Raw genomic sequence first — 23,733 nt, forward strand, 5'->3', positions numbered from 1 at the left:
TGGAGGGCAGTGCCACTTAAAATGTCGCCTGTGGTGTTGCCTTCGGTTAGGGCCTGCTCTGCATGTGAGGGTGTTGAATGGTGAGAAAAAGGTTTTGTTGGCTCCCCAGCTGCACCATAACAAGGCTTTTGGACTAGACTAAAGGCCTGCTGTCAATCCTCTTACAGCTCGCCTCGCTGAAAATGGATTAGTGAGTAACACCTACGTTTTGGCCCCACGGTCACTTTGGAGGCTTTTGCTGAATGAGCCCGTGGTTGACATGGTTCCTCCGATGTTCATCACATTTTGAATTTGGATTGTTGTGTTTTTTTAAGATGATGCTTGAGGAGCACAGGTGTTTGTTTGCCTGCAGCTATGTTGCTGGTGTGCAGAGCTGTTAAAGGAGCAAAGCAGGTCGCTGGCTGCAGGGCGTAAGTAGCTCTCCAGGGTGCTGAAGTTGTCTCCAAACGCGCCCCGTCTCTCACCTGTCATTTTCAGCCTGACGTCCAAACACTATGACTCGGCTGTGTTGGCACTACAGCGGCTCCCCAGACCCTTGCCGTGCCTCAGTTAGGTTTTGAGGATGGTTAGGTGACACGTTGGGTGATGGAGCTGTCCAGATGACGTGAGTCTTTCTTTTGTTTTTCTGCCGTTCATTTCAAAGTGGTCGATTCCTAAGGCTTGTATGTGCTTTTTAGACGCCACCATCGAAATTGAAATGATCGTGCACCTAAGAACCTAAGGTGTCACTACCTCACATTGCCAGCAAGGACAATGCAACATTTTCCTCCCAATCTGAGAGGGCCTCTCTGGGAGTCCATCCATCCATGTGTGCCCGTCATTAAAAGCAGGCAAACTTTACTGACGCCGCCTTTTAACTTTCTAATATGGATCCTCCTCGGAGTGTTGACGTTCCCCTGCTGTGTCCGCTGTTTGATATTCAAAGTGGGGGTCCTGGGGCCTTGGAACTGCGACCCCGTGTACTACAGGACGTTCCCTGCTGCTGCCGCCAGGCTCGCGATAAGCAGGATCAGCGGAGACCTGACGTTGAATCTAGGCCTGGAAATGGACTTCATCATCCTGCAGGAGCCTTGTGAAACATCCAAAGCTCTCACGTCATTCATTTATTACGAGAATATGGCGGATGCGTTTGTGGGACCCACAAATCCCGGATACTGTACCGCAGCAGCACTTCTTGCCAAGAACTGGGACAGGGCCATCTTCTCCCACGGATGTGTCAACTTTGAGCTGGACCGCATCACCGGATACCCGACTTTTTCGAGGACAGTGCCATTTCCCTCCGAGGTGCTGTTCACCGTGCTGAAGCACTTCCGGTGGGCTAACATTGTGGTGGTCTCCTCCAACGAAGACATCTGGATGGACACAGCGGCGAGAGTGGCCGCTGCGATGAGGAAAAACGGGCTTCCCGTCGCCCTGGTTACATCTGTGGGAATAAATGACACCCAGGTTGAGAACACACTGAGGCAGATCCAAGATGCGGGAGAGATAAGAGGTGAGTGGACCGACCTCCAGCCACAGATTTCCCCATTAATTTGTTCCAAACTGTCGGACAAAAACCTAAACGTAAAAAAAACTAAATAGATTTTTTTTAATCCGTTCCAGACACCCAAAATATGAACACAAAACACATTTTATTGTACAAAATACTTGAAAATGACAAATTAAATTGATAAATGAACATTTAACATCACTTTCACCTTTATTAAAGACTATTGTTGGCGAACATGGTGATGAGAGAAGGGAAGAGGGAAGAGGATGGACGGGCCACGTGGATGCTCTTCCGTTACAAACTTAACTTTAAAGAGTGGAGGACGAGAGCTACAGCTGTATACTTGCTCACTTTATTGTAAACGTCAGCAGCACATACAATCATCATTACACACACTGGCCCAGCTCACTTTCTATAATGTGTCGCCCTTAAACCTTTCCCTCTGCAACCTGTGTTAACGAGGAACCTTTACACTTAACAGACGCTGCCTTCTTACATTTGCGTTCTTGAATTCAATAGCCTTATTTATTAAAGTTCTGGCACTTTTTTGGAGCTGCACGCCATTCCATTCCATGTTCTTCCGCTTATCCGGGTCCGGTCTCAGTAGGGAAGCCCAAACTTGCCGGTCCCCGGCCACCTCTTACAGTTCCACGAGCACAGACTGTCTGAAAACCTGTTTGCCTAACACTCAGAAATACGCAATGTGCTCGGACGCCTCAGCAGCGCAGTGCTTTATGGGAGGAAGAAACGATGCAGATACAGAGTTGTTCATTGTTCGGTGTGCATTCTATGAACAAATAAATCACCCCCACACATATAATAAGGATGATTTAAGGACTCCCTGTTCGGAATTTGTCCATAGTGTCCCAACTCTAAAAGAAGTAAGGCTGCAAGTTACGATTTTTTTTTAGTCGATTAATCTGAAGTTTGTCGTTTAGATTAATCAAGTAATTGGTTCAGCCCTGGACGGACCAAATCAGTACGAACCAAACAGTTAATGGTTTGGTCCGCAACATATCAGAAAAGAGGCAACAACGTCGTCGATCACTGTTTTCCAAAGTCAAAGTGATGGAGGTATTCTGCGAAGGGAGTTTAGTGGGTTAGCGAGCTCTGTTGAATAGAAAGCTGGACTTGCCTGTTCAGAGAAGGTAGCTGTCTTTTAAAGTAACCGTATCACCATGGCAACTTAGGCTAAACTCAACCTGGTTATGTCCAGACTTCCAGCTTAAAATGGGCTATGAAAGTGCCACTTTTTCACTGTTTAACTAATTTGGAGATGGTGTCACCATTTATTGAGAACCTACGAGGTTCCCAAGGAGACATGGAGAAAAAACTGTTTTTAAAAAAAGAGCATTCCTTGATGATATTATCCATCTATAAGCGAGATAGAGTTATTGCATGCTATTTTGGGAACCTATCCCCCGCTATAAACGAGGGAACACTGTGTTTGCTGGAGGAATAAACACTCTGAGGCATCAATCAAATGCAATAAAACACTTGTTTTATTACAACAAGGAAAAAATGAGAAAGGTCGCCACAAAAAAACGTCACACACGAAACACTGCCATCTAGTGGTCACGTGGAGATACAGCATTTGAAAATATTTCATGACAATGTGACATGAAAAAAGAAAGTTGTTGCTCCAACTTGCTTTTTAAATGTTTAAGCGTTAATATGTCAAAGTTGTGCAATGTTGAGCATTGATAAATGAAAAGACTAGTAGGGTATACTCTAGTTAGTATAATAATCAGTGTTAACTTGCACGTTCACATGCTGGCATGCAGTGTTGCTTCTAGCAATCACAATCTTTTGGGAACTCCTCATAACTCTCCATAATAATGACTTGCTCATCTTGTATAAAATAGACCGGCTGGGATCGCCTCACTTTTCAGCGGAACTAGAACCGAAAACCGGAGTTGACAAAGTAAGTTGGTAGTCAATGTCAAAGTACCGTTCAATTCTCTTTGGGGAATTTAGGTTTTGTTGAGTTGCATCTTGAGCACAAAGCCTGGGATGGTGTGTGAATGTCTTGTTTTTCCTAAAACACAAAAGGTAAAAGGTCTGTTTTCATGGAGGACATAGGAAATTAAAAACTAACTTCGAAAGATTAATCGAACACCAAAATAGTTGTTAATAGAATAATCGATCAATCATTGATCTGTCAATTAATTGTTGCCGCTCTAAAAAGACTATTCATTCTTCACCAACGCATGGATGCTTTATTTGGGCACTCCATTCCACGGAATGATACGCTTGCTACACTGTTTGGCCGTACGATAACTGAGACAAGTGTACGAAAATCGAGACATGCTTTCAGCAATAATTTTCATCGAAAACCAGGGAACCACTGTATTTCATTCTTTACCCATGAAAAATAATGCAAGTAGAAATAATCTGTCAACATCATAAAACTTTTATTAACTGTACAGGCCATGTTTTCAAATAACATTTCATGACACACAAGTGTAAAAAGAAGCTAGCCACCACTCAAATACAATGACGCTTATTCTTAATTTTACCGCCAAAGGCTCCTCAAGCATCTGACTTTTTAACGTTCTTATGTGTCAAGTGGAAAAAGACGTTTAGCACACATAATAAATAACAAGTGACAACAGGTAAGGTGGCACTGCTTTGAATGTGAGTCCACTGCTTGCTTCACATGACTTCCTGCATGCACCATCGTTTTTCTCCTCTCTATTTTGGTTGTTTTGCGTGTGTGTTTGTGTGTGGGAGGGGGCAAAAAAAGCAGAGGAAAATGTGCAGTGTTACAGATAGATGCATGACAGCAGTTCGAACAGAAGTTTGGTTTTGTGCAGCTCTGAAGAGTCCTTTTTCCATAAAATGTTTGTGAAATAAGGAGTCTTTCAATTTAGAGCAGGGGTGTCCACAGTCCGTTTGTGTTTTTTTTTTTTTTTTTAATGGTCCATGGCACACTGTACGAACAAAAGAAAAGCATATATTGAGGAAAAATACAGCAAAAAGGCACAATGTAAAGAGAAAAAGCTGAAATGTTGATACTCATAACATTTATCTGTAAATACGTATAACTTTTAAAGCCTTTTTTAAAAACTAAAAAAGTATATATAAAAATATCAAAGTGCCTGTAAGCCTTGGTGGAAAAGTTTGCGGACACCCCTGCCTTAGACGTCCCACTGTATATCGGTGCCAAATTATTCACCACAAAAAAAAAACAATGACCCAACACCAATGGTAGTTATGCCTTTGATTACCTGTTAAGCATATGGACTGGTTCAAAGTAGATAAACATAGGAATGTAGTTGTTTTTGTTTTTTTTAAATCAGGCGTTTATTACATGATCCACCAGAAAAAGTCACTTCACTTTTTTAAATGTTTTACAACTTGATCCAGTATCCCCATCATCTGCAGCAACAGTTGGTTGTTGACTTGCTGCTGCTCCTGCATGGCTTTAAACCGCCGCTCGTCCGCTTCTTGCTGCATCCTCATAAACTTTTCAAACGCAGCCCTCTCCTCGTCCCGCCGTTTTCGGTCGGCCTCGTCCATCTGCCGCTTCTGCTGCATATAGCTTTCCAAAAAAATGTCAAAACGATCGACCCTGCTTTTCCTTTTCTTGTTTTGGGCCCCGGGTACTGTCCAGCGAAAGCCGTTTGTTTCTTGCTCGGGCCTGGGGCTCTCTGAGCTCGGAGCTGAGCTGGTTGTGCTCTCGTCTCCAAGGTGAATTTCACTGGACCCTGTTGACAGAGTATGAGAGTGTAAGCCTGTCATTGCTGTGTTCAACTCGTACACATGCAGCGTTTGGCTGCCTGCCACAAGTCATAGGTTTGGCGCCACCCGTTGACCCTCACACCTGGTGTGCGGGAGAGATCAGTGTTACTAACTTATATTTAGAGATTAGTCAGAACCCTCTAGAACTGTTTTTTTCAAAAAGAAAGCAGGTATCGCTCTTTTCTAAGAGCAGCGAGTGCTACTGTGGAACCCTTCCTCATCTAACAGCATCCACAGGCGGCACCATCTTGTTTCATAAAAAAAAAATGACAAAAGGAAGCGACCGAATGAAGTTCATTTGTAGTTCTTAACACTTTTGTTTTGCTTTTCACAATTTTTACTCACTTTCTGCACGTGTCGTGGCAAATTACGCACATTTGACAAATACACGTCATAGGCCACCGCCCCCACTACAGCCACAAATAGATTGCAGCCTTGTGGTAAACAGTGAAATGCGTCTTATGCGTCTGCATGAGTAATAATCAACTCAATCAATTATCACGATTTCTAAGTCCAAGTAAACAATGTCTCATGGGCACTACGCCTGGGACAATAATAAATTAACTCCTTCAATACCAAAAATGTATTTATACGTTTTTATAAACGCGAACGCCCGATTCCAAAAACATATTGAAACGTCTTTTACGTTTTTTTTGCGCAGGAGGCAAAAGGAGGTCAACTGCACACTAATGGATGTCACTTTTAGAGCTGTTTTACGCCATAAAAACGGCCACGAGGTGGCATTTGATAAGAGCTCGGCATGTGAATTTGAATGGAAAAAACATACATGACAGCAAGGAGGAAGTGGAAGAACGTGGAGGACAGTTGCATGCAGAAGGTTACGCATTTTAAGGAATTTAAATGCATGCACACATGCACGCGCGCGTGCACACATGCTCACACAGTTCATGGGGTTGCATTTGTAAATAAATTGTTATTTTGATGTAAAACAACCCTTTTTAGTGTTGTTTATGTTGTGGTGTAGTTGTTTAGATACTTGAGCTGCCACAAAAGCAAAAACATTGTGTCAAAGTGAAAGTTATGCTTGAAATGGATCTTTTCACAAAAAGCTGGCTTTCTCCCTTTTTTTAGTCGGGAACTGATATTTCCCTGAAACTTACCTATGTTCTCCTGGTGATTACTAAAGAAACAGAAAAAGGTAGAAACAAACATTTTTTTCCGATGAAAGGGGAGCCTAATCTTTCTTTTGGTAGGTTCCATGTAGGGCTGGGCGATATATCGATATTTTTCAAATATTGATATTTCTTTTCAGCACGATATCAAAAACAAGCATATTGTTCATATCGATATAGACTGGATTTGATGCGGAGGGCTCATGTTTCAAGATGGCGCCGCCCGAGTAGCAGCTAGTTGCAGCAGCTCCGTATTTTCCACTGCGTTTTTAGTGTTTAATAGTGCTTTATTCATACTTTCTTCTTGTTTTTTGTGCCATACCGACCACTCAGGCAAGTGTGCAACTATGGATGTTCATCTTGTTACATCTGTAGCTTGCCTATTGCGGGAGAAGCAGTCAGTCACGGCTCCATTGTTTACATTTGGGAGCAGCTGTGAGCTTTGAGCCGCACCACCCTTCCAGAGGTTAGACAGTATAAAGGTTGCTGTATAAAGACGGGATAAACCATGTTTACCGTCTGTCATCATGGGGAAAGTGACATGGAAAAAAAAAAGGACAATTGAAAGACTCCACACAGTCAGAACTCAGTATGCTTGCTCACGCCCCTCAGTACAATGATTGGGGAAACACGTGTATACCCATCATTACTCCCATCACCCTGCATGTAAACACTTTTTCTGAGGTTCAGGAGGAAATCATGCTGACTCCGTGATGCATACTAAGCGTATCTCTGTACAGTACAGTATTTACAACAGCTGGTTGCAGACGTGGATGCGGGAGATCTCCCGTTAGCCAAATGCTAATGCAAATGTTAGTGCTAAATCTATCTGTGGTCGTCAAAATGAATTAGTGGCAGGCCAAGCGCAGCCGTCCCTTGTTTATCATGGTTAATTGGTTTCAGACCCGACCACGATAAGTGAATTTCCGCAAAGTAGGATTAAATATTAATAAATTGAATAGTTTCGTAATTAGAGCATAGAAAACCTGTTAATGACTTTCTAAATACAATTTTTAACCGTTACTGCAGTCCTGTAGACATTAAATAACCCCTATAGTCACCTTTACGCTCCTATTATTGTTTGTTTATAACACACTGCGCAACTGTAATTCGCAGGCTACGGGATCGCTGCAGTGACAGCCGCCGCTTTAGTTAGTTAGCCTCTAATTTGGTTGTTCTAAACTTAAAAGGTTTCAAACAGAGTGTGGAAGGACAAAGTAAGAAGCCAAAAATTTACCACTTCCACACAGAATAGAAGGATAACTTTTTTTCACTATTACCATGCCGGACATGCCATAGCTGACTCTATGCTGCGTGAAGGCAATCTAATGCAATGTCATGTCTCATCAATGTAACATTACTGACGCCTGGTAACCAGAATACTGCATATAACTTGTCTTCAATGTTTTTTGACTAATAATAGTCCTGTATGGTAGTCTTCTTACATAACGGTCACAAAATAATAAATGCATGACGTTTTTAATGACTGCCCGGCAGCGGTCAAGTTTGAATGGAAAATCGGGACCCACGCAAACACTTTGGCCTGCAAATGTCATTTGAAGTCCTGAGTCCTGACCTGAAACCCACTGAGAATCGGACAAAATTACTTGGTCCGCTGCCCATAAAACAAGTGAGAACTCAAACCGGACCGCACCCAGATGTGACCACCAAGTATATTTTACAAATGTGAGCACACCCTAAAATTCTGATACTCCCACTTTGAAAGCACCTGGTAAAACACAATGGGGGTCCGCTTCAAAAGAATGAAAGTCCAAATGGATAGAGGGACACCGGAATTGGTAGAAGCAACAACAACAACAACAAAAACATGAGCGTTTGTTTACACCGGAAGTCAGGGTTGCTTCGTCAATAGAGCTGTTTGTAGTGTGGCACATTGGGCAGAAAAATATCCATTTCTTCATGTAAACGCACATATTTATTTGTAAATACGAGCAGACATTTTGGACATGTCAACGTGGCTACATTAATTAATTAAGACACTTACCACTTTTACACCACTCCCGACTAACGGAGCACTGTGACACATCATCTGGCTCTTCCTTAATCGCCGTGATAGGGACATCGTCTTGTAAAGACGCCTGCTTGGGGCTGCTTATGGGTCTTGTTCCGAGTATTTCGTCAAGCTGATCGTACCAAGGGAACTTGTCCTTCTCGTCCCCCGAACAGCCATTATTCCGTATGGAGTCACGGACCTTTATGTAATGCTGTCGCAGTTTTTTCACCTTGATGCGACACTGTTGCGCCGTTCGATTGAATCCCCACGCCGCCATCTTTTCGCTGAACAAATTAAAAACGTGAATATTCTTGTGGGTAGTCGCAAGCAACTGTGCGATATAGTCATCTGACCATACAGCAATAAGCGCCTGAGTCTCCTCGCAACTCCATGTTTGTCCACGGGACATTTTACAGCGTTTTTATTTTTTTTTTTACCTCTGCGCTGTTGTTTGTTTACCCAAAATGCACCGTGCCACTTCATTTCCGGCTACGTTACTTCCGCACACGTCACTCATTTTCCTCGCGCGTCCAGAGAACTGTGGCAAAAACCTTATATTAAAAAGAAAACACATACAGCGCAACAATTAATAATACAAAAATTCGTGTTTTTCATATAATGACTAGGCCAAAGACAAGCCAAAGACCGAGTGATGAAGACTTATATACTTTTGAAATGAACTGAGCAGTTATAGCTAGCACTAGCAACCAATCTGAAATAGAGCACTGAAGTAGGAAATAGAACAAGGTTGTGCAAAGCGATAAATCTGAAATGTTGATACTAATAACACAATGTTTTTATTTAAATGCATTATTTTTTATCTAAAAATATCACTGTGTCTCCACACATTCTTTGATTTTTTTCAGTAGCTTGAAAAAAGTTTGGCACAATCTTCTTAGCCAAATGGATTATGAATAAAATAATAAGAAAAAAACTACAAAACATGGTGAAAATTGACATTGTAAAAAACACAAAAGTAAATAACACAAAAAACTGTAAAAATTCTTAGATCATGTCATTTTCCCCCAAAAAATAAATGTACAGGCTTTTTGGTCATTTCAAAGTTTTTAACATTCAGCCTTTAGCACCTTAGCATATCTGACCAAAAAAGGCCAGCAAATAAATATTTTTGGAGCCCTATTTTATATATCAGTTGAAGTCCAAAAGTACTGTAAATTGCTTCATATAAAACTAACCTCTCAACTACCTTTAGCGCTTAACGACAAGTTTCAAAACTTATAGAATTATTTTTTCAATTACATTTACAGTGCTGTGAAAAAGTGTTTGCCCCCATTGCTGATTTCTTATTTGAACCCAGGTCTTCCCGATCTCCTGACTGTGACTGTGTGGCCAACATGCTAAAGTAGACCACCGTCCGGCCAGTTTTTACATGAAAGTTTTTATTGTTAAGGGAGAAAAAATCCAAACCTACATAGCCCTGTGTGAAAAAGTGAAGACCTTGGGGAAAATACACTGTTGTCTGACGACACAAAAGTTGAAATTTTTGGAAGGTGTGTGTCCCATTACGTCTGGTGTAAAAGTGACGCCACATTTCAGAAAAAGAACATCATACCAACAGTAAAATATGGTGGTGGTAGTGTGATGGTCTCGGGCTGTTTTGCTGCTTCAGGACCTGGAAGACTTGCTGTGATAAATGGAAGCATGAATTCTGCTGAAGGAGAGTGTCCGGCCATCTATTGGTGACATCAAACTGAAACCAACTTGAGACTCACTGCAAGTTATCGTAAACGCTTGATTGCAGTTGTTGCTGCTAAGGGTGGCCCAACCAGTTTTTGGGTTTAGGGGGCAATCACTTTTTCCACACAGGGCCATGCAGCTTTGGATTTTTTTCTCCCTTAATAATAAAAAGTTTCATTTAAAAACTGCATTTAGTGTTCAGTTGTGTTGTCATTGACTAATATTTAAATTTTTTGGATGATCTGAAACATTTAAGTGTGACAAACATGCAAAAAAAAAAAGAAATCATGAAGGGGGCAAACACTTTTTCACACCACTGTGTCTGAGAACACTATAATTATACTGAGATTTTTTTTTCTGCATTTGACTGCAACAGTATTGTCCAAAAAAGTGTTTCATGGAACACTTTGACAGGGCTGTCACCGCTTGCCAGACAATGAGAATGTCCCACATTATGCCGCTTCTCCTCATTAGGGTCGCGGGGGTATGCTGGAGCCTATCCCAGCTGATTTCGGGCGACAGGTGGAGTACACCCTGGACTGGTTGTCCCACATTATATATAAATAAAAATGTGTTTTGCTAATAAATTTGCACATGTGTTGAACTAGAGCTGCCACAACTAGTACATTGTGCACACCAATATTATGTAATGAGGTGCTTTCAAAGCTGCTGCATCATCACGCCACTAAAACAATGTTTTTGTTCCAGTCATCGTCATGTGCATGCACTCTGTCCTGCTTGGAGGAGAGCCACAGGCTGCTTTCCTCCTCAAGGCGCAGCAAATGGGCCTGACCTCTGGGAAGTATGTCTTCATGCCCTACGACACGCTGCACTACAGTTTGCCCTACAGCACCTCCTACTTCCCCCTTCAAAACAACAGCCTGCTGAGGGAGGCCTATGATGCCGTGCTCACCATCACCATTGCCTCAGACCCCATGTCCTTCACTGAGGCTTTGACTGTTGCAGAGAAAAGTGGGGAATTGACGCTAAGTGTTGCCTCTGAGCAGGTGGGTGTAAAAAGCAGCCGAAGTGTTATGACTTAAAAATGACATCTGCTCTCAATGCAGGTTAATCCGCTATTCGGGACCATCTACAACAGCATTTATCTCCTGGCCAAGTCCATCCACAAGACCAAGAGAGCCGGCATGCGTCTTTCGGGCTCAAACCTGGCCTTCTATACAAAGAACATAACCTTCAGTGGCTTCAACCAGAAGGTACAGGTGGACAATACGGGTGAAATCAAAACCAGTTACGTCATCTTGGACACCAACAACGTCGGGAGTCAGCTCTACCCGACATACGTGGTGGATCTTCTGTCCGGGCGGCTTCGCTTTGCCGGGAAGTCCATCCATTTTCCAGGAGAGTCTCCTCCACCGTCAGATTCCAGCTGCTGGTTTGTTCAAAGTGCTCTCTGCACAGGAGGTAGGGGCCTTTTGGGATGTATTTTTTAAGTAGAATGTTCCGAATGCCCGGTTCCATGCAAGTGTTATATTGAATAGAATAACACTGCCCAAAGAAGTTGCCTATAGATCAACTTCCCACCACTGACAACATGTTATTTTGCTTTAGACCAGGGGTGGCCAAACTTTTCCCAGCGAGGGCCACATAGTAAAAAATTAAAGGATACAACTTTGTCACTTTGATATTTTGTAAAGCAAAGCATGTACATATGCTAAGAAGTTACATATATTTCAAGAAAAAGCTGCTTATAGGTCCATCCATCCATTTTCCTCCGCTCATCTGTGTCCGGGTCGCGAGGGCAGCAGTCTCAGTAGGGAAGCCCAGACTTCCCGGTCCCCGGTCACCTCCTCCAGCTCCACCGGGAGGACACCAAGGCATTCCCAGGTCAGCTGTGAAACATAATCCCTCCAGCGTGTCCTAGGTCTGCCCCGGGGCCTTCTTCCAGCTGGGCACGCCCGGAAAACCTCACCAGGGACGCGTTTGGGAGTGACCGCGTTCCTGCAAACGCTGCACCAATCCGCCTATCAACCTCACGTTCCAACCTTCCCTCACTCGTGAACAAGACCCCGAGATACTTGAACTCCTCCACCTGGGGCAAAATGGATGCAATCCACCCTTTTCTGACTGAGAACCATGGCCTTGGATTTGGAGGTGCTGAGTCTCATCCCAGAAGCTTCACACTCACAGCTGCAAACCGCCCCAGTAAACGCTGAAGGTCAAAGCCCGATGAGGCCATCAGGACCACATCGTCTGCAAATAGCAGAGACGATATCCTAGTGCCCCCAAACTGGACTCCCTTGAAACCTTGGCTGCGCCTAGAAATTCTGTGCATGAAAATTATGAACAGAATCGGTGACAAAGGGCAGCCTTGGTGGAGGCCAACGTTCAAACAGGCTCAACTTACTGTTGGCAATGCCAACCAGGCACCTGCTCCGATTGTACAAAGACCAAATGGCACGTAGTAGACCGAGACGAAAACCACATCGCGCTTCCTGTACCCTTCTCTCCAGCACCCTGAAATAGACTTTCCCAGGGAGGCTGAGGAGTGTGATCCCCTATAGTTGGAAAACACTTGAAAAGGCGGACCACCACCCCGGTCTGCCAATCCAGAGGTACTGTTCCCGACTTCCACGCAATGTTTAAGAGACTTTGCCTTGGCACTGCATGATACTGGTAAACATTTATTTAGCTACTGAATAATCAACCACAACAATAAACATAATGGCCACAAATATACGACAGAAACTTAAATGGTAGTATCCCATAACCCATCTTAGTATTTGCTTTGTGTGCCTGACTCATTGCTCCTGCCGACCCTCCATGTCCTTTATCAGCTGTGTTGGGCAACATTGTGCAGATGTCGCTGATATTGAGCCCAGTGAGTGTGTGTTTCTTTAGTGCTTCATCCCCATCGTGTTGTTGTCATCCATAGGTGTGGAGCTCACCTACATTATTGCAGTGTTTTCCGTCATTTTCGCTCTGGCTGTAACGGGGCTCGCCATCGGTCTTTACATTAGGTATACAACCAGTCCACCATGATATGTTGTAGCAAGGTGTGCTGTCATGGGTTGATTTCATGATCTTTTGTGGATCCGACCCACAGAAGGAAACTCCAACAAATCCAGCTGGTGAAAGGTCCAAATCGGATCCTGCTGACCTTAGAGGATCTTACATTCATCAACCCTCAGCTCAGCAAGAAGGTCAGCGGTCATGTTGTCAGCCGGTGTTTGGCTTTAGATCATTATCATCTGTTTCATTTCTACACAGAAAATCACTTTAGAGGACCTGAGCGAGTCTAAAAGTGCTTTGGAGGAGAAATCCGCCGACCGCTCACACTCGGCGCACAGCACGCAGACGGCGACTCACGAGACCACCAACGTTGCCGTTTTTGAGGTTGGCCCATCATTCGGCCTCAGCGAGAGGTCATTTTAACATGATGACACGAGTATGTTGCAACATGTCACTTCTCCTCCCGCAGGGTGACTGGGTGTGGCTAAAAAAGTTCGAGGATGGCCACTTCAAGGAGGTGAAACAGAGCAGCACAAAGATTTTCACCAAGGTTCGCTTGAGCATGCTACGTGTATACAAATCACAGTTCAAAGCCCAAATGTTGTTTGCATGCTATTTAATTGTAGACCGCAACATCAGTCAATAGCAGGGGCGGGCAAACTTTTTGACTCTTTGGGCCACATTGGGTTAAGAAATTTGGCCGAGGTGCCGTCCATATGTCGGTGGTCATCAGACAGAACGACGTGCTTATTCACGGTGAAACGAAATCAAAACACAACACATCCACAGCAAGTTAACGCATCACATATATACTACAACTACTAGTGCATGGGTGATAAAAAACATCAAAGCGCTAAGCACGTAACTTATGACGAAGTTCCCACAAGGCATGCTGGGTCGTCCAGCGGCAACAACAACATGAGCTACGAACAATAAAACATTGGCTATCAAGAGTATTGTAACGTCCCCCCTTGTTTACTTCCCTGATGACCTCCTCAACATATTTTGCAGTCAAGCAAAAATGCGACAAATGCTGCAAAACGTTGGGAGAGAGAGTAGCCCAAGCTACCCAGCATGCCTTGCGGCAGGAATATATGGGTGTAATTTTGGCATGGTGTCGTGCATAGATATTTATTTGTATGCCCACATGGTGCATAGAGGAGGTAGGTTACGTTGTGCGTTGCGTGTGTGTTGACGTGTCGTATGGTTTGGATCGTCTTTTCGTACAAGCTACTGGTTGCATCTGGCTATTCCCTGTACGACTCAAGCATGCCACAAGAGCACTGCAAGTCATGTTGCTGGATACAGCTTTGATGTTAAAGGTTTAAAAAAAAGAATTTGGAAACGCCCGGCGGGCCAGATTAAGACGCTTGGTGGGCCTCATGTGGCCCACGGGCCGCAGTTTGCCCACCCCTGCTCAATCTCGCTTGGGGACTTCTTGGGTAATAAAATGAAATCCAAAACATTGCTAATCTGTTTTTTAGATGAAGGACTTGAGAAACGAGAACGTCAATCCCTTCCTGGGCTTTTTCACGGAGAGCTCCATGTTTGCCGTGGTGACGGAGCACTGTTCCAGGGGGAGTCTGCAGGACCTGCTGAGGAACGAAGATGTGAAATTAGACTGGATGTTCAAGTCCTCACTTGTGCTCGACCTCATCAAGGTACTTACCTGCCTGTCTGCCTGCCTGCCTGCCGCCCACGCCGTCCTCTAATAACTCTGACGCACTTTATCAGAGCGTCCATGCTCCCAAAGGGAGACTTGTTGCTGCTCACATCAGTCTCCTCCTGGGCTTCTGACAAAATGACTCTGCCTTGTTGTGAAAAAAACAGTAAAGCTCTACTTCTACACTGAGATAAACGTCCTATTTACCTTTATTTAACTTCATCCTTCAAGCAAAGTAGGTGAATCACATTCATTTCATGTCCTTTATCTGCTGTGAGAGGCAGCAGAGTCCTTGCGATAAACAGCATCCTATTTTTTAACAGGTTCTGGCAGCATACACACTGCATACAAACATAAATGTTTTTTTCAGTTGTGAGCATTTGCTAATGAATGACATTGCTATTTAATGTAGGTGCAGTTTAGTACACAGAGGCATGTACTGTAGCCTTGCTCAGCTCAATAAGATGTGAATTTGTGTACAGTAGAAATTCATAATTGTGGTACACAACTCAAGTTGCCACAGTGTTTGTTTGCCGCATTAAAAATGACACATTGTGCTTGCAGGGTATGAAATACCTCCATCACAGGGACTTCCCACACGGCCGACTAAAATCTCGTAACTGCGTGGTGGACGGGCGCTTCGTGCTCAAAATTACAGATTACGGCTTCAATGAGTTGCTGGAGTCTCAGAAAGCTCCTGTAGAACAACCTCCACCTGAAGGTAACAACATCACACCATGCTTTACACACACAACACGACGAGCTTGATTCTCCTCTGCTCCACTCAGACCTTTTCTGGACCGCTCCAGAGTTCCTTAGGGACCTCGCAAGCTCGCGTAAAGGCACCTACAAAGGGGACGTGTACAGCTTTTCCATTATCCTGCAAGAGGTGGTGGTCAGAGGACCGCCTTACTGCATGCTGGGCCTGCCGCCTGAGGGTATGGACTGGTACTGGCTGTTTTACGTAGTGCGGAAGCCGGGGAGAACTCTACCAGAACCAGAGGATGGTTCAATGGTAAAAAGAAGACAAGATAGAGTTGAAAATTAAGCTCATAATCATTTTAGGAAGTGCAGCAGTTCAGCGCAAAGGAGATTGATTGACAGGTCTACAGCCAGTCAGGATACAGAAGACAATGGAGGCGGGTTCTTCCTTAGCCATTCAGGACGCAGGCCACAATGGACAGGTTTTCCCTTAGCCAGTCAGGACGCAGAACACAATGCGCGTTCATATTCTGTAAAAAATAAATAAATAAATAAATAAATGCAAATGCCGTATTGTTCTTATTTTTCACACCTGACCTGTACACATACCTCCTTTGTGTTGTTAGAGATCATTCGAAAGGTGAAGAAGCCCCCTCCAATGTGCCGGCCCACTGTGGCCCCAGACCAAGCCCCGCTGGAGTGCATCCAGCTCATGAAACAGTGCTGGAGCGAACTGCCGGACCGAAGACCCAACTTTGATGAGATCTTTGACAGGGTTTGTTCATATTTAAGAAGTACAAAGTCGCTGTCATCTTTATTCTGAGCGCTTTCTGTTTTTCTTCCCGTGTAGTTCAAGATCATCAACAAGGGTAAGAAGACCAACATCATCGACTCCATGCTGAGGATGCTGGAGCAGTACAGCTCCAACCTGGAGGATCTCATCCGAGAGCGAACCGAGGAGCTGGAGGTGGAGAAGCAGAGGACGGAAAAACTGCTTTCCGAGATGCTTCCACCGTCAGTCGACAAACACGCTCGTCTCCGCTACAGTCAACCCATCCCAGATGCTTTCAAAGTCAACTGATTGTTCTCCCGTGTCCTTTCAGCTCTGTGGCGGAAGCTCTAAAGACCGGTGCCACGGTAGAGCCGGAGTTCTTCGACCAGGTGACCATCTACTTCAGCGACATTGTGGGCTTCACAACCATCTCGTCGCTCAGCGACCCCATCGAGGTGGTCGACCTGCTCAACGATCTCTACACGCTGTTTGACGCAGTGCTCTCCAACCACGATGTCTACAAGGTTGGGTTTTATAAGTCAACACAATTTTATTTACGATAAATGCTCCAGTTAATCTCATATAGTCTCATATAGTCGCCGGGTTTGTAGTGTAAAACAGCAAATAAACACCAGAGGGTCTCATTTGCATCATTTTAAAAGCAATGGCATTAACAGCAATGGCTGTAGGCAACCTCCTGATGTAGTTTTTTTATTACGCATGAATGCCTTTGATCTAATTAGATCAAAGGCATTCATTTGATCTAATTAGATCAAACGCATTCATTTTTGGTTTTTCCACAAAACCTATTTGACCACTAAATTGAAGGTAACGCGACATACTGTACTGTGGTGTGAAAAAGTGTTTGCCCCCTTCCTGATTTCTTTTTTTTTTTTGCATGTTTGTCCCCCCTTAAATGTTTCAGACCATCAAATTAAATATTAAATTATATGACAACACAATTGAACACAAAATGCAGTTTTTGAATGAAAGTTTTTATGGTTAAGGGGGCAAAAACATCCAAAGCTACATGTCCCTGTGAAAAAGTTATTGCCCCCCTGTTAAAACATAACTGAGATTAATTGAGATCTATCAGTGTGGGAAAGGTTATAAAGCCATTTCTAAAGCTTTGGGACTCCAGCAAACCACAGTGAGAGCCATTATCCACAAATGGCCAAAACATGGAACAGTGGTGAACCTTCCCACGAGTGGCCGGCCAACCAAAATGACCCCAAGAGGGCAGCCTCAGCCTCAGTTAAGGTCAGTGTTCATGACTCCACCACAAGAAAGACACTGGGCAAAAACAGTCTGCATGGCAGAGTTCCAAGACCAAAACCACTGCTGAACAAAAAGAACATTAAGGCTCGTCTCAAAAGAAAACCTCTTGACGATCCCCAAGACCTTTGGGAAAATACTCTGTGGTCTGACGAGACAAAAGTTGAACTTTTTGGAAGGTGTGTGTCCGATTACACCTGGCTTAAAAGTAACGCCGCATTTCAGAAAAAGAACATCATAGCAACAGTAAAATATGTGGTGGTAGTGTGATGGTCTGGGCTGTTTTGCTGCTTCAGGACCAGGAAAACTTGCTGTGATAAATGTCGCTTTAGTTGCCACTGTTCAGTAGCGATAAAGGAAGCTGACAAGTGAAATAGCTGACCAGCATCACAGTCTCTCACCAAGTTGACTCACCAGAAAACACTGCCCCTAGCACTTCACCTGAGAATTGCACGGCACGTGCAGAACTTTGAAAGGCTCATGGCAGCGGAGTGACAACATGGAACCCTAAACCGGCTGGAGCCACACAGAAGGATAACGGAGCCGTGGGTTGTAAACCCCTGCAGTAGCATAAAGAACATACCTGGGGGCAGCATATACCTGTAGTTGTCAAGAGCGCCCTCTTGCGGCTGTTGGTAATGTTCACTCCTTGCGTCATGTCGGTTAGTATGAATTTATTTATATATACAGTATATATATATACTGTATATGTCACTTCAGAAAACTCCTGGATGTCAATGAGCACAAACAAGCATTCACACCTATGGACAATTTATAGTCTCTAATTAGCCTAACGTGCATGTTTTTGGGATGTGGGAGCAGGTAAACCTGCACAAGTACGAAGAGAGCATGCGAGCTAAAACAGGTATGGATGTTATCCAGGTGGAGACCATCGGTGACGCTTACATGGTGGCGTCAGGCTTGCCCAAGAGAAACGGCAACAAGCACGCGGCTGAAATCGCCAACATGTCTCTGAACATCCTCAGCTCGGTGGGAACCTTCCGTATGCGCCACATGCCAGACGTTCCCGTCAGGATACGGATAGGGATCCACTCAGGTGGGTCACGGTGAACCGGTGAACACGGTGAACGAGCGTCATCAATTGTTCAATGTGCGTTCCCAGGGTCCTGCGTTGCCGGCGTGGTGGGCCTGACCATGCCGCGCTACTGCCTGTTTGGAGACACCGTCAACACTGCCTCGAGAATGGAATCCACCGGGCTGCGTGGGTTTACCTGGACACGTCTCTACAGTATATGTTTTTTATTCACATCTTAAACTGGCTACTGTCTTCTCTTAGCTTATAGAATCCATGTGAATTTGAGCACAGTGAAGACCCTCCGTTCTCTTCATGAAGGCTATAAAATAGAAGTCAGGGGCAAGACAGAGCTGAAGGTAAGTGAACGGACTCTTTAGGATACCATACCCGACGTCTTCATACTAAAAGTGTGATGGTTTTAAGAGGGGACAGAAGGAAAGAAAAGTGATAGAGAATAGCAATGTTTGCATCAACATTGAGTTGAGATATGGGTAGGGAGAGAGAGGAGGGATAAAATGCAGCGCCCATCGCATCGCCTCTTTGGTGCTGGAAGGGGCCAGATAAGCATCGGGTGCAGGAATAGCAAGGATCGAGCCGTGATGTCTGACTGGAGAACCTGGCTGTAGAACCTGGGGATGGACACGGAGAGGAAGAGGGCAGGACAGAAAGACAGGCATAGCAACAACTGCTGCAAGAGCAACTTAAGCCTGACAGTGCTTAGAAGTGAGCAAATTTAAGCAACTATAGGACAACCATGATACTAATAGGAATAATGATACTGAGGGTAATAATAGTATTAGTAGTAATAATAACAGTTCTATGATTGTTTATGGTGACATTGACAGTACTAATAATAATAAGTGACAAATTAAAGCCACAGGATGAGTAAATATGCAGAATCTAGGCCTTTAATTGTACAAAAGCATTTTTATATTAGCATTTAATCATACTTTGTACAGTAGTGTCTCCAAATGATGTGTAGATGTGTAGCAAAGCTTGCGCTTTCTTTTAAAAACATTTTTTTTACAAAGCTGCCCTTTGTGAAGTGGTGGACATACTGTATACACGGGGCGGGCTCATTGAGGCGGCATCATGTATCAAAAACGTCAAAAGTGACCATTTTGAGCGCCTCTTCTCTCATGACTGGAGCAAAAACCTGAGAGAGATGATGGATTTTTCTCATGTTTAGTGCACAAAGAGGCTCAAGGGCCACTTATTGCTGTTAGAACATAATAAAAAATGTGTAATATATAAAAGAATGTAAAAAAAAATGTAAGAAATCTAAAAATAATAATTGTTTTTAAAAACATGAGAATAATAAAAATAGGAATAAATAAAAGAAAACATAGCGTAATTTCCGGACTACAGAGCGCACCTGTCAATAAGCCGCAGGTGTCCACGTCGTAGCGTGGGATATTTCGTAATGATCTTACACAGAAAGTTTTTTTTAAACTTTTGATTAAACAAATGCTTTTTTCCCAACGGTACTGAACAGTGCGTGTAACATGGCTAGTTCAACAGCAGCCTACCAGAAAAGTCAAACACAGAGTTGAGTAGAAGGAGTGTGTCATGAAGCGTGAGACAGACTCATCGAGCATCTCTACACTTACCCAGTCAAAAATACACAACGCTTAGTTTGGTAGACACTAAATGCACTTGCTGTGTCGCAGTTTGTTACCAATAAATCAATAAATGTGCTTTATAATTTGAGACAAGTGTATTTAATTATATGGGTTAAGGTTTGTAGCTTTTAATACAAGACTCCACTGGATTTACTTATATCGTCATATCGCGCTACATCCAAAAATATTGTGATACATGCTGAGGTCCATATCATCCAATCCCACTGGGAACTAAAACCACTAAGGTTGTCTGCTTCAGCGTCACAACTGAGCAGCTTCATAATTTCTTCGTCACACACTTTGTCAGTCTCGCTCTCTCTTTCGTTGTCTCTCTCTTGTATCAAGGCAAATTAGCCAGCCTTTCCAAACCCACAGGTGATAGTGGACAGTTGGCGGTCTGAGTAATCCAAACAGAACTTACTTAAGATGCATAATGGCTGCATAAGACTTCAAAACGTGATACAGTGTTCCCCTCGCTCCATCGCGGTTCACCTTTCACGGACTCGCTGTTTCGCCCATTGTCTTCTGAGCCCTGATTGGCTGTAGACCATTGTCAATCAATCTCCTTCGCGCCGTCTCCTGTTGTGGTCATGGCTAGCAAACTAGCTAATCGTGTTAGCTGCTTGCTAACCGCCAATACTGTACACAATAGGAGAAACAGAAGAATCTAACCACGTGTGAGGAAAATACGACGACAGGAGTGATATGTTTTAACAAGGATACAAAAACACTACAGCCGAACGGTGCCAGGACGGCGCGGTCAGAGGAGTGAAATACAAAATACAAAGTTCAAATAAAATTTGAACTTTGAGAGTGTTTAAAAAGAGAGAAATGTGTCAAAATGTTAATGCCTGTCTGAGAAAAGTGTATAAAGTGTATGGTGAGGGGTTTTACAGCCTTAAAACATACAGTATATAATCATTGTAAACAAATATAGTTGGCTACTTCACGGATCTTACTTATGGCGGGCTATTTTGGGAACCTATCCCCGCGAAAAACGAGGGAACACTGTATTAGCTTCCACTTCGTTCATGTCACTACTTCCTGAAGCTGTAGTTTTTAGCCATTAATTAGCCACATTACTGTACGAGACGCAGGTTTCAAAGCGTAAGACAAAAATAGCGGCTTATACACTGGAAATGAATTAATTAATATTAAAAAAAGTTTAAAAAAAAAAGAAAACTTCATAATAAAAAAAGATAATAGGGACCTTCAGGGGGAAAAGTGGTTGTCTAGGTGGGGTGTGGTGTTTATTTATTCATGTTTGTTTTGGGTTTTTTTGCATGACCAGGGGAAGGGCATTGAAGAGACTTACTGGCTTGTGGGGAAGACTGACTTTGCGAAGCCTTTGCCAAAACCACCTGAGATCAAACCAGGGTAAGATGCATGTTACCTTGCCTTGAAGCTGAGTACCGATCAAGACAACCCATACATGTTTGAACCTCCCCCCTGATAAAGGCCATTGTTGCTATGACATGACTTTTTTGGCAACTGATGCACTTTGAACTCCCAGGGAAGACAATCACGGCCTGAGCCCTGAAGACATAGCCGCATACAGACGAAAGAAAGCCGAGAAAAAGGCTTGAGGTAGAGCGGACGAGAGAGACCTTGCATGGCAGCTGGTGTTGTGCTTGTGTGTTGTGATGCTGATTTCTCAATCTTCGCTTGTGATCTATTCGTCCCATTAATCTCTTGATCTTATCAACTTGTGCACCCTCCCTCTAAGGAGATTGGGGGGAAAGCCCTGTGTTCTTGCGGCGTGCTTTCCATCCGTCGTGTGCTGTGTGCTTAATTAGCGCATCCTTAAAAGTGAACACATGATTTAAAGCTCCTCTTGCCTTCGCCAGGGTCAACTGGCAGGAGATGGTGACGGACGAGATCAAGACCCTCTTCCGCAAGGCCAACAGGCAAGTGGACAAGCAAAAAACGAGCGGGAAAGGAGGAAAGATGTGAGAGAAATCAAGAAACAGAGCGCCCTCTCTCTCGCCTCCGTGGCTTAACGCAGACTCCTTTAAGAGGATTGTCCATCCAGTGGCTAATCTGCCTGCAGCCAACACAGCAGAACATAACGGTGCTAATGTAATGAGCCGACTCGGACCAATCCTCACTCGCGCACCCAATCATTCCCTGCCACTGAGTGGTCGCCCAAATGAGAAGAAGGCTGACCCACGTCAAGAGGCAATGCACTGGTTTGTGTTAGCTTTGAATGCTCATAATAGGGGACAGTTACTTACTGTATATAGCTGGCTGCATATTGCACATGAATAACCCCTAAAGATGGACACACTTTTTCCACATAGTGATGGACACTTTTATTTCTCTTGTATGTGTGGAGGAGGTAAGCAGGGCATTGAGCATTGATAACACAGGAAATTTATGCTTGTAAAAAATAATTTACAAAATAAAAATATATAAAAAGAATAATAATAATACATTAAAAATATATCATAAAAATATACAATAAGTACAATTATGATAAATAGAAATATTGTGATAAAAAGTAAGCAACATGAGCCAGAAAACTAGTTGGCTGGAATTTTCAAATGTCTAAAAAGTACTTTTATTTATTCTGCTGGTACACTTAATTAATTCTTGTGAAAATGTATTAAATGTATTTTGTAATTCTGTCTAAATGTACTGTAATACCAAAACACACTAAACTGTGTGAATCAAAAGTTGTATTTTGGTTGTTGTTGTTTTCTTTTTTTCCAAGTCAAGTTTTTGGGACACATGAAAAATTTCCAAAATGAAAAATGCACTTTTTTGAGCTCTTCAAGATAAAATAATGAAAAAAAAACCCATCAAACAGTTCTTTTCATATTTGGTGAGTGTATATGAAACATTTCCACAGCCTCACAAAGCAGTCGGCAGGAAGAGCAAGTCAGACAAAAGCAGCCGATGAAAAATATTTCAGTGAAAGCATTTTTTGACAAATATAATACACTGGAGTTCTTGTTCTGCTGCCTCACGTAGCAGAGAAAGGACAGCGAGAGTCGGCAGGGACAGGAAGTCAGACAGACATAGCCTGTAGGGAAACTATTGCGGCTTTTTTCACCACAGCGCCCCCTGATGGATCTAGTGGGCCTCCAAAGCATTCCCCACTGGGTGCTGCTATTTATTATATAGTTTTATTTCTTACTATATTTTTTATACATATATAAATTAAATCATTACTTGAAAGCCAATTCAATCCTATTTGTTGATTTTTTATGGCTTTAATCTCAACAGGAGAGCAGTTTAGTTCCGCACATTCTATTTTATTTTGAGCAGAACTTTTTTTTAATTAATAAAAATAATAATTACACATTAAGGCCCTGTCCACATAGGAACGGTCCTGAGATTTTTTGGGGGGCAGGTTGGAAAAAAAGTCATGTCCATACTGTGCCGGATGCACCCAGACGGGAACGAATCGCTGAGTGAAAATGGTGTAATACACAAGCACACCAATGTGTGGCGCTGTGAACAAACAGCGGCGGAATTACGTGACACAACAAATCGTAGAAGAAGATAGACACGATCCTATACTTTTCAAGTCTTATGAGAAGTGGAATTACTTCTGGTAGTCATTCTGGTGTATAAAGACAACAAAATACGAGGTGAATGTTGACTGAGGTG

At 43.3% G+C, this 23,733-nt stretch overlaps 3 protein-coding genes and 1 long non-coding RNA gene across 11 annotated transcripts in view; 2 read left to right on the forward strand and 2 right to left on the reverse strand.

Moving 5' to 3' along the window:
* The first annotated feature begins 219 nt into the window (after positions 1–219).
* Positions 220–22,864, forward strand: gucy2f (guanylate cyclase 2F, retinal). 5 transcript variants are annotated; one of them, XM_054794513.1, is made up of 19 exons: positions 220–604; positions 678–1,492; positions 10,787–11,085; positions 11,146–11,500; positions 12,972–13,056; positions 13,143–13,239; positions 13,307–13,432; positions 13,518–13,598; positions 14,533–14,709; positions 15,276–15,432; positions 15,500–15,649; positions 16,040–16,188; positions 16,264–16,427; positions 16,517–16,709; positions 18,343–18,517; positions 18,584–18,682; positions 18,758–18,852; positions 21,410–21,495; positions 21,966–22,862. In XM_054794513.1, exons 2-19 carry the CDS (start codon positions 754–756, stop codon positions 22,069–22,071), a joined length of 3,333 nt encoding a protein of 1,110 aa, XP_054650488.1. In that variant the 5' UTR covers positions 220–604; positions 678–753; the 3' UTR covers positions 22,072–22,862. The 5 variants fall into 5 exon arrangements, 4 of the variants coding, with proteins under 4 accessions (XP_054650488.1, XP_054650491.1, XP_054650490.1 ...); XM_054794516.1 differs by lacking the exon at positions 15,500–15,649 and having other exon boundaries at positions 21,966–22,864; XM_054794515.1 differs by lacking the exon at positions 21,410–21,495 and having other exon boundaries at positions 21,966–22,863.
* Positions 3,003–8,880, reverse strand: LOC129191298 (uncharacterized). The gene is made up of 2 exons (XM_054794517.1): positions 8,372–8,880; positions 3,003–5,199 (listed from the first exon to the last, which is right to left on the reverse strand). The coding sequence occupies exons 1-2, from the start codon at positions 8,787–8,789 to the stop codon at positions 4,826–4,828; spliced, it is 792 nt and encodes a 263-aa protein (XP_054650492.1). The 5' UTR covers positions 8,790–8,880; the 3' UTR covers positions 3,003–4,825.
* Positions 13,669–15,917, reverse strand: LOC129191299 (uncharacterized). 2 transcript variants are annotated; one of them, XR_008573184.1, is made up of 5 exons: positions 15,502–15,917; positions 15,288–15,426; positions 14,919–15,052; positions 14,718–14,859; positions 13,669–14,643 (listed from the first exon to the last, which is right to left on the reverse strand). It is a non-coding gene; the product is annotated as an uncharacterized LOC129191299 (long non-coding RNA). The 2 variants fall into 2 exon arrangements; XR_008573183.1 differs by lacking the exon at positions 14,919–15,052.
* Positions 22,865–23,579: 715 nt separating the features above from the next.
* Positions 23,580–23,733, forward strand: part of gdpd5b (glycerophosphodiester phosphodiesterase domain containing 5b) — a 59,150-nt gene continuing 58,996 nt past the window's right edge. Inside the window, exon 1 of one of the 3 annotated variants that reach the window (XM_054793624.1) lies at positions 23,580–23,730. The gene's annotated coding sequence lies outside the window, so the exon portion shown is untranslated. The remainder of the gene's footprint in view (positions 23,731–23,733) is intronic. The other 2 variants (XM_054793620.1, XM_054793622.1) reach the window with 2 other exon arrangements.

This window comes from Dunckerocampus dactyliophorus, chromosome 12 (genome assembly GCF_027744805.1).
Source record: "Dunckerocampus dactyliophorus isolate RoL2022-P2 chromosome 12, RoL_Ddac_1.1, whole genome shotgun sequence".
Classification (NCBI taxonomy): Eukaryota; Metazoa; Chordata; class Actinopteri; order Syngnathiformes; family Syngnathidae; genus Dunckerocampus; species Dunckerocampus dactyliophorus.

Coding starts and splice junctions, on each gene's coding strand:
- gucy2f (XM_054794514.1), top strand. CDS start 754: ATGCAACATTTTCCTCCCAATCTGAGAGGGCCTCTCTGGGAGTCCATC. Junction 11,086..11,145: donor TAAGTGTTGCCTCTGAGCAG/GTGGGTGTAAAA, acceptor CTCTCAATGCAG/GTTAATCCGCTATTCGGGAC. Junction 15,433..15,499: donor AGAACAACCTCCACCTGAAG/GTAACAACATCA, acceptor TGCTCCACTCAG/ACCTTTTCTGGACCGCTCCA.
- LOC129191298 (XM_054794517.1), bottom strand. CDS start 8,789: ATGTCCCGTGGACAAACATGGAGTTGCGAGGAGACTCAGGCGCTTATT. Junction 5,200..8,371: donor TCGGGAGTGGTGTAAAAGTG/GTAAGTGTCTTA, acceptor CTCTGTCAACAG/GGTCCAGTGAAATTCACCTT.